The sequence below is a fragment of the Ptychodera flava genome, chromosome 8, assembly GCF_041260155.1.
Source record: "Ptychodera flava strain L36383 chromosome 8, AS_Pfla_20210202, whole genome shotgun sequence".
In the NCBI taxonomy this organism is placed as follows: Eukaryota; Metazoa; Hemichordata; class Enteropneusta; family Ptychoderidae; genus Ptychodera; species Ptychodera flava.
Genome location: NC_091935.1, coordinates 26,160,173 through 26,176,780, shown reverse-complemented (window position 1 = coordinate 26,176,780; position 16,608 = coordinate 26,160,173). Strand labels below are relative to the sequence as shown.

Below are 16,608 nucleotides of genomic sequence, written 5' to 3'. Positions count from 1 at the left end.
TCCACAATACAGGAAGTATTTGGTTAATGTTATGTCATAAAGTGTGTGTAACAGATGTTTTAAAAAATTTAATAGCTTTTCAAGTTATGACAGGCCTTGCAGGTCAGTTTATAGAGTGAAGATAATGCAATGATTTTGTCAAGGGTTGTAATCTGTGTGATAGTTACCAGGGTTTCTAGATTGTTGTACAAGAATTCTTCCCAGTACATATTTGGGAACAACAGCAACAATATCATAGTTCACATATCTCCGACCTTTGAACTCAAGTGTGGGCAAGAAAACGATAGTTATTCTAATTTGTTGGGTGAAAGGTTAAAAAAATACTTAATGAAATACCTGTGTTTTAGTGTCAGTCATAACTTAGCCTAATACTTTTGTCTTCAGTATGACAAAAATTTGTTTTTGAGAAGTGGCTTTGGCAAGCATTGAGAAAAGTGGACCAAGTGGTCAAGCAGTTTTCAAATGTTGTAAACTGAGACTGGCAGTTGCAATGTTAAAGATAGAGTTTGTCTTAAAGTCAAGATCATAGCTAAGGTTGAAATCATAATCCTGAAATGAACAGTCTCTAACAGTTACACATTTGATGACTGTTTCCTACAGGTTCACTGTGCTTAATGTATATTGAAGACTTTGTACGCTAAGATATAACAGTACTTATAGAAATATTTTCATGTATTATTTTTGCTTTATTTTCATTTTACGGAGATGTTAATGCAGCATTTTTACATCATGAATTTAAATAATGTACACCACTTTACCAACATGTAATCTTATTATGTATGATCTTACTTATCCTTGCAACTAAACATAGATATGTAAAAGTTTTATCAAATGTACCTTCTAGGCTGTGCTAAACCAAGTGCTCTCTCAGACCCCACGGAATTGCATAAGTTGCATGTGTTAATGAAAGAGTTTTTCACAAAGAAAATTAACATGTAATGTTTATGATACCATTTTGAGAATTTGATCATATTTTTAACGGACCAGTTTTAAACCATTATCGTTATGCATGTATTTGTAGACCTGACTGATAACTCACATGTGTTTGGAACAGTGTTGTAATCATTCTGTCGGACTCCAACTGAATCTGATACGGTGAACAATCATGTTTTGCTGAGTTGATATCGTTTGAATTTCAGTCGGACATCAAGGCTGACTTCTGATGTTTTCATCTCTACTAGCAGACGTCGTAGAGTGCGCGAGGACTTCTCAGAGCCAAGGAGGAAGAGGCGACGGGATGAGTACTCACGAGAAGGTTTCTACCTCAGTTACCAAATGAGAGTTTTCCCCAAAGTGCTTCCTACTGGAGTCAGTCTTTTAGAGTGATTTGTCAAAACTGACATTGCTGGGCCAAGCGCATACAGTGTTGCTGACTAAAACATGTTTGATATGAAATAATTGCGTGATGGTTTGAAGGCTAAATCTGACAGTGGCTTGTCAAATATAAAATGTCTACATTCATTTTGCTTCATGGAATATAATGATTTGTTGACTGAAGTTACTTTATTTAGCAGATTCAATGCGGTTTAGATTTGAAAACATTTAAACATTTGTAAGATACGACAATAATGTGTGAAGGTCGGGTCTCATAGTGACTCATCAATGAAACTTTTGTTACCACTTTCTCACATTTTGCATCAGAGATCATTTATCTTTCAAAGAAAGGTTCTCCTTTCAAGGCATCCACTGCGGTCTGTCTGTTCTTTGTACAAACTACACTGCCACCATGACAGGTGTATTTCTAAAGTACAGACAGTGCTGCTTTTGATAGAAATTATCCAGTCCAGCCAGAAGATTCTGTGAAAATATGCTCTGCTTTCAAAGGACAATGAGCTAATGATTGACTTAAAATAATTCACAACCAAAAACTTACACTAACAAGATGTTTATCATAACTAGTTTCGGTCATCACTACTGTTCCTGAAAGTAAAATATGTCACATCTGCAGACAGCGAGTGGCAATTTTTCAACCAATAGGCTGCAAGTTAGACATGACCCTTGGTGCTGCAAGGGTTCTTTGTCATTTTGAGTCACATTATCATAACCATGAACAAATTGTATTGCATCAGGCAGCAGAACTTCAGAAGATTTTTTTTTGAATCGTGAACATTGTGCACATAGTGTACTTAATCATAGATTGACTCCAGTATGAGGCGCTATGGATTGTATCTCAGTGTAGAGTAGACTTGGTACTGAACCCAAGATGTCATATTGTCATATCAGGGGCATTTTCATTGCTCCCGTAGTATATAACACTATCATGCATACAATACATATTGATTTCCAATGGAATGCTTGAAATGGTTCCCCAAAACAGTATTCTTTGATACGATTGGTTTCTGGAGGAAGTACAGTTTTTAATGAAGGATACTCAAAACAAAAGTTTGGTGCCTCTTCCTCCAATCAACTGGAGTAGAGTCACTTTACGTAAGGTAGTCAGAATCTTTGGTTTTGAAAAGAAATTTCAGTTACCTTTCACAGAAAGCATGGTGTACCATTATTCAAATTATTTTTGCTGAAATTGCCAAGTTAAGTGAAGTGTATTGATACTGTAATGCTGTATCAGGTTCATAACAGGCCAAAAATTTCCAAATCAAGTCAGGCTTCTGGAGCTTGTTATATGTTTTGAATCACATGTATATACTTTTGAAAGTTGTCTAATGTTTGATCAGCTTATGGCATTGTAACAGCCTGTTACTAACATTCTTTATTTCCTTGGCAGGGTACAGTCATAGAAGTGACAGGTTAGTGTTTGTATTTTGGCAAAGACTAGGGATTTGTTTGTTTTTGAGTGATGTAAGTCAACCATGGAAGGTATTCCCAGTAGATTTGGCTAATTGTGTAGTATTGTGTTACAGAAAATATCAATTATATAACCCAAATTGCACAACATGAAGAGACATGTCATTTGAAATAAATAACTCCTCATTTGATATGTATTGTAGAGCTGATGTAACGGCACTTTTAAACACATGTACCATATATCAGTCATAAAGAGATGCGGAAAGCTCTATTTGCCACTATTACTATTTATACTGTGATATCATTGCATTATGATCAGTGCCATAGATACTATAGTGTGACTGGAAAGCCGTAGATATTTTAAGGTTTTTGTTATGGCAGAAAAATTGTAAAGTACCTTTGATAGTGTGTATTGTGTGTTAGAAGCAAAATCTAACCAAAGTAAAATTTAATGACCCAATCTGCAGTGAACACATGGTATGGCTCATACCATTCAAGTCTTAGCTATGGGGTTGAACTTGTTTTTTCTCATCATTTTACACTGGGCATTTCTTTGAATTTGTGTCTTTGGTATCTTCACAGGAGAGGCTACATTGGAGTACGAAGAGAGGTCATGATAAATGGGGTAAGTGTAAGTGTTGACTTCACTGCATATGCCTGACACACTGAAGTAAACATCAGTGTTTGAAGTTCAAAGTGATGCCAAAAGTAACACCCTATGCATGTAATGATTCATTCACTGTTAGTTGTCCATTTTAAAAAATACACTACGAGGACACTTGATTTCTCAAATCATTTTTCATTGCTCTAGTTTTAATAATTCACAAGCAGCGAAAGAACAAGAAATCTGAGGAATTTTACCATCCCTGAAAATCTCTCCCTGTATGCAAGTTTCCATGAGTATGTAAAATACTATGTTGGAGTGTATTTCCTTGTGGATGAGTTCATGGAAAAGGTGCAAGTGTACCATGGAATTCCAATGCTTTCACAGACCAGTAAATATATTTCTTCAGACCTGTGGAGTCTTTAAATGCGCGATCACATCACAAGATGTCAACCATAAGACGCACCTGCAATAATGACGTACATATTCCATCGTGAATCCAATACATTGTCCTGACACACGTTTGCTTTTGTTCTCATTTTGTAGTCATACATGGATTACATGAGGGAGTTCCATGTCAGTAGTAGGCCTCCTCCCATGCCAATGAATCCGTACTCAGACATGGTAAGTTCAGACACGCGTCTGTCCGTGCTGATGACATGTCCTGTCCTGTCCTGTCAATGTTGTAAGCTATTGTTGATGTGTCCTGGATGGTGTATTGCAGTGTGACAGAGATGGCCATGTAGCTGTAACTCTCATACATATCAACATGCCCATTAGTTACCTAACACTGTACTTTTTGTCACAAAGTAATTCCTGTTCACATCAGTAACTGCTGCACCAGTCAAATTTCCACATTTAAGGTTAAAACACACCTTGGGGACAGATATTTGGACTATCAAATTTCTCCAATGCTTTTCTGATCTACCACTTGCGGGGGCTCATTTTAGAGAAAGAGAAAGAAACAAGTCACTGTGTTAGTTTTTCAAAAATCCATAATTTAATTTTTCCTCATAGAGTTGACACAGGGACAGCGGCCATTTTGAATTTCAAACATTGCAAAATGCTGAGTACTTTGTTTTTCTCCAGTTTCAAACTTTGCACGGTGAGCCCAATTTTTATCATTAGGTTGATTTAGTAAGAGAATGGTTGAAAGTTCATTGAGGAAATTTTGAGCAAAAGTTCAAGTTTCACTTTTGAAATGCATACCACCTTAACTTTATCCAATTGGTATATTAATGATTTCGCCATGTTTGTAGCTTCACACATCTATTATTTTATGCTTTTTTTCACAGAGGCCTTATGGAATGGATGGCCCACCACACTACTTACACCAGGGACCACCTCCACCAGTACCACGCCACATGGATCCGTACCCGCTACCTCCACCCCCACCCCCACCTAGAAGCCGCGACAGAGACCGAGACAGGGACAGGGGGAGAGACAGAGATAGAGACAGGGACAGGAGATTGGTATGTCAATCATCTGGACATTCTCACTGTTTTTTTCGGTGAAGATTAATGGGCACTTGTTTAGATTGAACCAAAAGGGTTCTCAGGAAGGGGACTTTATTCTATCAGTAATTGTACCCTGGAGGACTCCCTAGGTTACTAGTAATCAATACAAAATGCTGTCTATGCCCAGTCATGTTAATTGACATGTAATTTTTAAATCTCATTTTTTGCAGCTTAGAATTTCCAGTTAATAGTTGTGTAAAAGCCCTGTAACACGCAAAATTACTCAACTGTTACACTAGACATGTGACAGCCCTGTCAAAATTTCTGTGCATCAGCTTAGTATGTACCAGTACTTGTAAAGCAAAAATTTTGATTTGAAAGAGAGTTTGTTTAAAATTTCATTATTTCAGACAAGTGTGAGCAGCATACTCATGACAACCCTGTCAAAATTGTTCTGATAGCTCAGTATTGTACCAATACTTTGGTGATGTCGAAACAACAAAAACTACTAACATCTAGGACCGCAGTGTAACTGTACAAGACGGTGTTTTGAAAAGTATGTAAATGACAACTATAAAAGCTGGCAAAGCACTCAAAATATGTGACTTCTCACAGTCAAATAGCCATATTTGATTCAGTCTAGCGACTGAGAGATGATAAGATTTTCCAAATGACATCGCCACGGCCATTGTCACATGATCGCCTCACATTCACCTTTGACCTTTCTTTGGTTTCCTACAGAGTTACGATTCCAGATCCCATGCAGTTGCCTGCGACGACTTTGTGCGCCGGACGCAAGGTGGCGAGAGCCGCCGCAGTAGTGGTAGCAGTAGCAGCAGATACAGTCGCAGATAACTCGTTTTGTGAATCTGGAGGACATCTTGAATTGTGTAGCAAAAAAAATATTTTGAGATCTTTTGAGAGTGGATACAGAAAACGTGTAATAAAGAGACGTAGTTTTATACAGTACCATTTACTTGTGTTTTAAGGATAAGACAGAGGATGAGGAGAGAAAATCATGCAGTTTAAATGGGAGAAATATTGTACAGTTTATCAGCATTGATGGGCGTATTGTGAAACCAGTGTTAAATTACAGCAGTTTCCCCGTCATTGAACAAACAACGTCAGTCAACAAAGCTGTTCAGTACTGTTCAAATGTAACTTCTTTTCAGAATTGGACCAGTAGAGCTGGTCAGCTGGAATTTTTCTGCCTCTAACAGACTCGGAAATTTGTGGTATGTAGGCGCGTTCTCAGAAGAAGTATGGATGATAAATTTCTTCAAAACAGAGATGATCTGAATAATGTATCGAAATTGACCTTTCATTACTACTCTTGGAGAACCATTCATGTCATCAGGCCGTGACCTGATAAACTATTGATTAGGATAACCATTGCACATTTCAACACTGCGTCATTCCTGCATAAATTTGTGAAATGGATCCAAATTCCGTTATTGTGAGCATTCACTATAGACTGATGTGATTGTTTGTCAATCATGGACACTGCTGTAACAGAATTTTGTCCGAAGTAAAGATGAAAGAAAACCACTCTCTAGTTTTTGCAGTAGCAAACCTGGAAAGCTGCCAAAATATTACGAGTGTTTGAATGTTTGACAGTCTCTGTCAATTTCTAAATGAAATCTGTTCATTAATTTGACAGGCATTTTTTATATATTTATTTTGTAAGCATTTGTCATGAACTCTTTTTAATCATTCGAAAAAAAGGATGCATATCTGTCTGTTATGGGAGAATTTCTCATATGAGCTGAGATAATGCCTCTATATTAGAGAAGACAAGGAATGTGTACAGAGGAGAAATTTATCGTATGAACAGCAGAGCAAGCTACCAGTGACTTTTTTTGTTGCACTGATGTGTATTTGTATTGTGTTCTGAGCAAACTTGGAATTTTTGTTTCAATGTAGAATCCTACAAGCATGTTGTACAGGTTGCAAAGAAGCAAGAAGATATATTGTATTGTTTGTTGAGCTTTGGAAAGATAGGTACGCTATTCAAGAACTATAGTAATATATTTGTCGTCCCTAGTACATCTGCTGTCATCTTTCCCAGCAATGGTAATCTGTACAGAAGAATTACCTTCACTTTAAGCCGCTTTTATTATCGACTTCAAGAATTCATAGATCTGTAAGTTCCGTAGTGAGATGATTTCCTTACACTTGTCTTTACAAGTGCGTGGATACCGGTTCAGTGCATGCAAGCATACTGAACTTGTCTCCATGACAACATGCTCATTTCATCTACCCAGAAGCCCTCGGAGAATCGAGTCCTTCCTGGATCATTCACGGAAAACTATATCTCACTTACTTGGAACTATGGTGCAAAAGGTTATGCATTGGTCTCCATTAAAAATTATCAACTATCAACGCAAGTTTATGTAAAATTGAAGAGACATCTAAAGAACAAAAAAACATTATTCTGTAAGGGATTAAAAAAAAGACTTATTTGAACAGCTGCATTTGGCAGTAATTTATTGTATTATGTGATGAACTCGTCTCTTAATTTTTACCCCCTTTCTTCAAGCAGTTGGCAATTTATTTACACTTGCTAGATTACTCTACTTAGAAAAATTGTTTTAACTTGCATTGATTGTAGCGATTTGAATTTTTGTTCAGTCAGTAGCTTTTGAGTCCACAAAGCTCCTAGTACTAGTTTCAGTGTTTATTTTTGTGTCTTGTAGTGTATGTTGGCCAATGCGATAGTGTTACTTAAAATCTGTACTTTTAGTGTTATAACATATTGCTGGTGGAAGTTTTGTTACTCTTTTGGAGATACAATGCAATCTTAGTGAAACTAAATAGTTTGGTAAGAATCTCACTAGGCATGTCCATTTAAGTTTGTTCTATTTAACATTGCTACCTACTGCCAACTGTCAAAAGGTACCATAAATTCTAATGGAAGCTATATTCAAATTGGTTAAGGTACATCCTGGCTTTGTAAAATTCAGTTTCTGCAGTTTTTAACTCCCATTCTTATTTTATGCACACTTTCTACATGAAAGCCACATATTTCTTTTGGGAACTGATCAAGATGGTACAAACAAGATGACTCAATTAAGGTAGAACGCACCTCGGGGCCAGATATTTGTACTCTCAAATTTCTGCATGCTTTTCTGATCGAGCACTTGTGGGGGCTCATTTAAAGCTCTTGGAGTAAGAAAAACTTTCACCATCTTAGTTTTACGACAATCCAAAATTAAGGTTTTGTTCCACAGAGTTAACAAGGGACGGCGGCCATTTTGAATTTGAAATATTGCAAAATGTTTGGTAATTTGTTTCGCTAGTTCCAAACTTTGCATGGTGACCTCTGATTTTTATGGTTGATTCAGTAAGAGAATGGTTGAAAGTCTCATCTAGGAAAGTTTGAGCAAAAAGTCTTTCACTTTCGAGGCGCATACTTCCTTAAGCTGGAATAGGAATTTTAAGTGTGGTAATACATGCACATTAAACACCGTCACCCCAATTGTACCTGTAGACAGGTCGACACACTGCTGACATCAATAGATTTGGGCAGAACCATGGTGGTGAAAGGGTTAGACCAACAGACATGTACCAAATTCTGATTATGTTAAAGAGAAAATAGAGTACACAGTCAAAAGAAAGCGTATTTTTCAGAAATAAAATGGTTCTGTTTCTCTCCCGTTTCATCTTGGACAAACCAATTTAGTTAGCGAACCAGACTAGACAGCTGTGTCGACTGATATATAACACTTGAGTTCATGTCTACTCTCTGAGGAGGAGTAGTCCCTACAGTTTGTTTGAATAGTGCAGCTTACAGGTTATTCTGTGGTGTTATGGCTTATATTGGTGTCTTTCACGTTCTATAATAAACTAAGATAGGCCTTGCTTTGTTCTTCTACATTTTTGAAATTTAGAAAAAAAAGATCAAACACACACATGCGAACAAAATTATCATTGGAAGTGTTGGGTTTTATTTCATCATCTTATTGCAAATATATTGTATTTTATGGTGAAAATGATTAAACAGAAAAGACTTATTCTCAATAAAAGTTGTAAATTGCATTATTTGTGTAAATCAGTAATATCCAAATAGTCACCCAATATACCCCAGACACGGTCCCACCCTTGTACCCGGAACACTGCCACCCAATATACCCCAAACACAGTACACCCTTAATACAGTCCAACCCAATATACCCTGAACAGAGCCCAACTCACACACACAGTCCAACCCAATATACCCTGAACAGAGCCCAACTCGCACACACAGTCCAACCCAATATACCCCAGACCCAGTTCCGCCCTTCTACCCTGAAAATCAGGAATGGTACTGTGGTTTTGAAGGTTGGGCCCTGTTTGCCAGCAATGTCTTAAAAAGTCCAATCTATTCTCATCTAGTAGTCCTGCATGACAGTAGTGCGTAGACTTGTCAATCTGGAGCTTGACTTGTCCTCTGCCTGTAAGAACGGTATTGCCTAGTTCTGTATTCTAACATTTATCACAGCATCATTACTGGAAGACTGCAGTCGGATCAGTTTGCAACTTGGGGTGCTGTTTTGGAAAAAAAGTCGGAAAGAAAAATTAAAAACATTGGATGGTATTGATGGACATACAGACATTGACACTTGTACATTCATGCAAATTATTGAAAATCTCTTTTAAAATTGTTTGATGAACTGCACTGATAAATCAATATGAACTCTCAATTTACTGGGTTTTGATAAAATGTCATTTTTGTGAACTAAGTTGCCATAATATAAACGTCATTCCACCCATTTTCTGTTATCTACAATGTCAAAGTTGTGCACAGTCACTTTGTCAATAGGGTTGTTCACAGTTACGTCACTGTTCTCTCATTAATATGCAAAAATAAATATTTGTCCGCATTTTTAGATTACCCTTTTGAAAATTACGCATGCAAGAACGACGAAAATACATCTCAGTGGGCGACTGCTAGTGTAACAATGAATACTAAAAAACATATTCACGACTCAGAGTACAAGCTGCAAAAACAGCCACGCATTCAACATTGATAAAATTTGTCCGCATTTCAAGCTGCGTGTGCGATGTCGCGCGCGTACAGCTATATTTAGTAACAAACCTGTAACCGTGAACAGCGCTTTGTCAATTATAGGCCAAGAAGAATCAAAACACACCCATGTCAAACGAAACTTGCATTTTGGGAGGGGGGACCCGGTCTAGCTCTATTTTGTTTATTGCGCATAAAATTGCACACAGACTACATGCCAAGATTACACCATGGAAACCATACAGTTGTATGATACCTAATCACTGCAGCTTTCGTTTTGAAATGTCTGTTGTCCAAAACCTGTTAGAAGTTTGAATGTCAAACAGTCTATTTCAATGCTATATTATTTTGAAGGGTGAAGTTCAAATCATAAAATTCCCTGCTTGAATTTTTACACTAGCTTCAAAACTTTCATTTAGGGGAGGGAAGAAAGGGAGTTTGAGGTAAAATAAATGAAATTTTGTTTGCCATGCTCTGGTGTTAAATTATCCATGGTTGCTATGGTTGATCATATTTTATTGTTACTATCCACAAAATTTGAAGATCTCTGTTATCACTTAACTCTGACATCTGTCACCCTCAACTACACTGAAATTCTATCTATGATTGAAAGGAGAATCAAACTGCTGAAGAAATGAATCTGCCACCATAGTATTTTGAGAGGAGGGTTTAGATTGAAGATGCACATTGTCCTAACTCTTCCCTTTACAAAATTTTAAGTATTTTGTTTATTTTAGAGTTAGCAGAGCATAATACACTATTTTTCCATGAATTTCATATATTCAGTTTCCAGTCTGCTGACAAAAATGCATCACAATTACTCAACCCAAAACATTTGATACGTGTGACTTACTTTCTGCAGCATATCCTCTCATTGTTCTGGACAGTTGTTGCTGTTTGAGACTCAGTATGGGCTTGGACTGCAGCGGGTCCTGTCATGAAATTTAACAGAAAATTGAAAAGTCTTGTAAGCATCGTACAATGGTAGACAAACTCAATGAAACCAACCACCATGAAGCCTGATCACTTGTGTGACAGTACCAGCATTCTGCGTAGCTAAAAATATTATTTTCAAAACACATGTTGAAGTTGTTTTGACTGTACGATCACTGCTTCATTTGTCGGTTTGGTGGTTCATACTTGCCACACATACAAGGCAGTCTAGAATTTGCTTCCATGAATCAACAATATTGACATAGCTCCTCTTGATTTCATTGATGTGGAAATGCAAAGGTTACAAAGAAAATTATATTTCTGTGAATTATATTTCAAAATTTTGTTTTACCAAAATATTAGCTGTTGCAACTTCTACTATCATAAACTATAACCTTACCTCACCAGTGAGTTTCTTCAGCTTAGCCCTCAAAACTGCCAGGTTCGTTTGCAAGTTTTCATAACTGTATATGGAAAAATGAAAACAGAGACAGGAATCAGGTCAAATTTCCAGGGTATATATACTGCAAAAGTCTCAACCACTGCAAAGCCTGAAGACAACTCAAGAGTGAAACCTTTGGGATTGACAGATGGATGATTGAGCTCTTAGTGTAGATAAAAAATGTGGTAAGTATTACATGGCATAAAAATATTGCTCTAAATGTAACATCAACAGTAATAATTTGCCTAACAATAAATTTTGTCAAAAAGTGATATGCAGATTTCATCAATTTTAAAAATTTCACATTAAGCAAGCATGCCTTTATGAATTCATTGACAAGCTAGTGCCGGACACAAATACAAAGTGTATTCATTTCATTCTAGCACAGTCTCAACTAAAAGCACTTTACATTACCTTGCCTGAGTTAAAGCCATTACCCATTGTTCTGTCTGCTTGTCAGATGCTCCCACAAAATAATGCTTTCTGTCGCCATCATCTGGGTATGCTGTGCATTGAACAAAGCAAAGATACATGTATTATATAAAAACAGCAGATGGTGTCTCAGTGAATCCATTTACCACAAAACAAGTCTACCATATAACAAATCTGATCTTGACTAAATACTATCAGTGAGCTTAATGACATCAGATTTTGTCAAACACGGCATTCCAAGAAACAGTACAATTCTGAAAAAATCCTCATCTTCCCATGTGAAAATTATAAAGATTTGTCTTATTTGGTCATGTTTACAGATTGCTTCCTCTTTAATTCCTGAGCACATACAGTATAACCATAAACTGTTTAGTAAAAAGATAAAAGCACAGCTTGAATAAATGGGAGAGTAGGAATCTATGTAGTGTTTAAATTTTTACTTGGAATACTGAAATGCAAAAGGTCAGCTTTCTTAATATTCCGCCATCTTGGAAGTGTACGGCGTTCACAATTTTGCGCTAACAGCAACTTAACCATTTTGTGGTCAAAAAAAGTAATATACATAAATTCATACATTTGACAAAAAAGGCATGAAATACCTTACATATAATTGGAATTATATGAACAGGATTGAGTGAGGTATGGACAGGTGTTCTGAAATACAGTGAGACTGTAACCAACTGGTTTGAAAGTGATAATATGTGCAAGTATTGAAAACTTACAAATTGAAAAGGCAAAGGACTTGTCCACTGTGTGTTCATGTTGAACTTTACATCTCTCGATCAGTAAGGCACCAATGGGCTGCAAGAAAATGCAAATTCAACACCTAATTTTATCAAAAATTTTACAAAGTAGGGTCAGAGGTCATCTGAAACATAGCCACAAATACACAGATCAACATTTGATTCCCAGATATTTTTCACAAAGATTGGTCAGAGGTTATCTGAAACATGGCCAAAATTACAAAGATTGACATTTGATTCTGTGGTAATTTTCACAAAGCTGGGTCAGAGGTCATCTGAAACATGCCTACAGTTATCAATATTAACATCTGATTTTAAGATAAGTTTTAATAAAGCTGGGTCACAGGTCACGTGAAACATGGCTACAATTATCAAGATGACCTTCTATAATAATAAGCTTTGTCAGATTTCACTCTCATCTTATAAAAAGGGGCTACATGTGCTGCCATTAGATAATATTTCAGTGATACATTTGATTTGAAATTATGGTATTTAACTCACGAAAGTGTTTTGAAATATTATAATAATTGACAGAGTAGTGTCTCATACCCAGAATGTTTTTCTTCGTTCAACCAAAACTTACAGGATGGGAGCGCTGCTCTATCGTCTAATATTTCATCATGTTTCACAAGCCAGAACAACTTGTATCATACAAATGATTCAGCCAACTTATGCAATGATACAATAATTGACCCTTCACATGAAGCCATCACTTTGTTAAAGCCAGAGATATTGGTTAAGTGGATTGGGCTATGAATTGTCTCTGTAATTTCCATAAATTCAGTTGCACTATTTTTGCCAGAGAAATGTCAGACTTTGAATGCTATACACACAGTAGTGATTGATAGTCAAAATGTAAATCACATGTGTCAAGGGTTAATGATGTTTTTATCATTTCCATGACGCTATGTCAATAATATCACAACGGTGTACTACGATATTTTGTCTTTCATGAATGCTTATCACTTTTGTCTTGATGTTTATCAGTTACACCTGTCCTTGCAATCTTAGCTGTACTAGTCTGTAACATGTATGGCTCGAGATTGACAACTTTCAAAGACTTAACTACTACAGTACCAATATTGTCACTTGTCTGTAAAAAACTGTATCTCATGATCATATGCATACAGTGTCTTTTTCACTCTTGTTTTTCACAAATATTATTAAATTGTGATCCCACTTCCTTTCAGTCCCAAAACGCCAAAGTCAATATGACCTGTGAAGTTTTGATAACATCATTCCTTGGTCTGGTCAACAGCTGTGGTCTTTGCATGCATAATTGAGAATGAGCACAACTTTCTATGACTGGATTAACTACTGACAAACTGATCTCATCTGCACAAATGTCCATAATTTTTCAGGTAAATTTATGCAAATAAGTCAAAACATTAACCAATCAGAGTGCAGAGTCATCATTTGACCTTTGCTGACCTGGATTGCATTTTTTTTTGTTTCTATACAACGATACTTCCGATTGGATTTCTATGTATTATTATTCTGTTGTCATTACATCTCATGAACATAATGTCAGTGGAATTCATACCCAATAAATAAGTCTGAGGCATTTTGTGCTCAGCACTTTATGAGCACACTGTTAGCTTGCACGGAAATAGAACCTTCGAGTAAATACCATATCTTGGCCAGTCTTGTTATTAAGAAATACCGTTTCCGTGTAACCAATGTCTCATAGTTTATTTCAAAGCTCATCTATCACCTTCCAGTATTCAGCAATATTAAAATACTGTCATAAACTATTGTTGCATGACAGAAATAAAGTTCACTGCATTGTTTGTCATTGAAGCAAGGAAGGCCAGTTAAATGATTGTTAACCATATTATCCAAGTATTGATTTGACAGAGCGTACACATGCTGGGCAAAGTTATCTTAAAAACTGTACATGGGACTCAATATTTTGAGGAGCAGACAAGGATATTTTGTGCATCACATTAATTCATTTCTCAAATGGACATATCATCAACATAAATCTCTCAGTCAGTGTAAATAATTTTTGGGGGAAACAAACCTGTCAAAACTAAAGTTCCTGAGATACAGTATAAAATTATTAAAAATACGCTTTCACTGATAGAAGGCTGGTCTACAATAAACATTTTAGTTACATAGTTTTACTTTCATTGTCATTTCATTCACTTGACTTTCATTTTTATTAATTCTATTTGACAACACAAGTAAAAAGATTACTCAACACTCTAAATACTGCTTGTTTTTCTTGTGATGATGAATTGAATTCTATTTTTAGTATTTCAGCTATATGATATCATTTCTTTAGTCGTGCAGCCCCTTTTACTTTCTGTTGGTAGTTTTTCAATAAAACTATACAATATACTGCTAATTATCCTACCTTGCAAAGATCGGGATTATGTAGCAAAATACTACTAATACAACTGATCTTAAAAGTCCATTGAAAAATAATCAGTGTTATTGTTGAGGACTGGATATCCAGCAAACCACCACATGAATTCATGTAAAGTCTGCGAGCAGCCCATAGAAAAGAAAAAGTAAACTGAAGATAGTGACCTACTTCTTGGCATTCTCCCGTCTCATTAGTTCTGCAGTAAAACAGAAAGTTGCCTTTCAGCTTGCACCAGCGTTCTCTGTACACTACAGGAACAAGGAAAGAAATATTAGAGCTCAACAATGTGAAACATTGATGTTAAACCAACTTGAACAATTGATAAACTTAATTATGTCATGCCTCATATATCAAACGTTGCATGCCCAATCATTCAACGGTAACTTGTTGATAATGTCACGGGCCACAAAGTTGACCATTTTACTGAAAATGACTGGGAACTATTTTAAAGATGACAACTGCTGGATTTAAAAATGATCAAATTTAATACATGTTTTCCATGGGAAATCTGGTTTTTAGAAAATTACGTATAAAATATTGATAAACTCCTTAACAGTGATTTGGATATATCAATGCGCCAATCAGTGATAAAAATAGTTTCATTTTTGAACGGATAGATAGATGGATGGATTTGATGGACGGGGGGATGGATAGATGGATGAGGGGTGCACTTCAAACTACTTATACAAGGTTGGACTCTGCCCCTGGATAGTGAAGTACTATCAGCCAATTCAATTGGTTTGCCGTATTCAGCTTGTCACCTCAGCCTGAACCTGTGAATATGGCATTGTTATTGTTAACAAATAAATTCTCTTCCAGACTAAAATTAAAATGTAAACAGCTTGCATTTTCCATGTATAGATACCAACTCTATAAACTAAATGTTTTAACATGCATTTGGGAATAGAAGACTTGCAATTGACATACAAAACAAAGATAGTGAAGAAAGCATCACAATTTACAGCTACTAGCCCTTTAATCAGTTCCCCTATGTCAGAAGCTGAAATTTATACAATTATGAAGAAAATGACAATATTTTCACTTTTGCATAAGCTAAGTCATGATACTACACATCATTTGTTCATATACATTTTTCTATTTTTATCTATTTTATATGCCTTTTATATGCGTTGACGTCTTAAGTACACATTAATCTAAATAAACTTTGTATATTTTCATAGAATGAATTAAGGAAAACTGACTTGTGTTCACTTACCTTCTCTAAACTTCAAATTACTGCCTGGAGGTTTGTGAAGCAGGCGACTTTCAAAGTCTGCGGTTCCATATGCAAGCATTGATAGTTCCTTTTCATTGAAACGCATGTTTGCAGCCGAGGATTATTGTAAATACAATTAGTACTGTTCGTCTCGCGGAGTGTGGGAGATATTGCGATGTATTAATGAATTTCAAACGACAGCTAAACAATAATTAGGCGTTTACTGGGATGGTGCAACATGTACAACGCGCAACTGTTGGCAACATTTTACAACAAGTGCTTCGGAGAAAAATCTTGGCACCTCCCACTTGAGCGAACTGCTAAGATTGATCGCGTTGGCACTTTCACTTTCAACATAACAAGCAGGCTTTCTGCACTATCGCAAATGAACTGTTATAGCATGACGCCTAATTATGACTTTAAAACGAAACTATGTGTAAAACAAACACAACGCCCTGCTCTCAACAGAATACCTCTCTCAACACGTACCGCATCCGTCACTATCACATTTCGCTTCCGGGGTCTTACCTTCTAGCGACATGTCGCAAACACATTGTACAATTCTATCGTAAAAGCAGAAACTTTCCACCAAGGGGGAAGAGAGGTTATTAACCTGAACACTATCAATTAGGACTAGCGCTCTTGGGATATATAATTATTTTA

General features: G+C 36.3%; 2 protein-coding genes across 12 annotated transcripts in view; one reads left to right on the top strand and one right to left on the bottom strand.

The window, feature by feature from the left end:
• LOC139138896 (YTH domain-containing protein 1-like) overlaps window positions 1-8,828 on the top strand; it is a 25,920-nt gene extending 17,092 nt beyond the window's left edge. For 2 of the 11 annotated variants that reach the window (XM_070707480.1, XM_070707486.1), the window contains exons 12-17: window positions 1,182-1,255; window positions 2,723-2,744; window positions 3,325-3,367; window positions 3,893-3,970; window positions 4,642-4,818; window positions 5,545-8,828. In XM_070707480.1, the coding sequence (XP_070563581.1) occupies window positions 1,182-1,255; window positions 2,723-2,744; window positions 3,325-3,367; window positions 3,893-3,970; window positions 4,642-4,818; window positions 5,545-5,658 (508 nt within the window). In that variant the 3' untranslated portion in view covers window positions 5,659-8,828. Of the gene's footprint in view, window positions 1-1,139; window positions 1,256-2,722; window positions 2,745-3,324; window positions 3,374-3,892; window positions 3,971-4,641; window positions 4,819-5,544 lie in introns of all 11 variants that reach the window. The other 9 variants (XM_070707483.1, XM_070707477.1, XM_070707481.1 and 6 more) reach the window with 5 other exon arrangements.
• On the bottom strand, window positions 8,728-16,512 carry LOC139138899 (pleckstrin homology domain-containing family J member 1-like). The gene is made up of 7 exons (XM_070707491.1): window positions 15,946-16,512; window positions 14,898-14,977; window positions 12,338-12,416; window positions 11,598-11,688; window positions 11,142-11,205; window positions 10,662-10,740; window positions 8,728-9,330 (listed from the first exon to the last, which is right to left on the bottom strand). The coding sequence occupies exons 1-7, from the start codon at window positions 16,049-16,051 to the stop codon at window positions 9,311-9,313; spliced, it is 519 nt and encodes a 172-aa protein (XP_070563592.1). The 5' UTR covers window positions 16,052-16,512; the 3' UTR covers window positions 8,728-9,310.
• Between the last annotated feature and the right edge of the window lie 96 nt (window positions 16,513-16,608).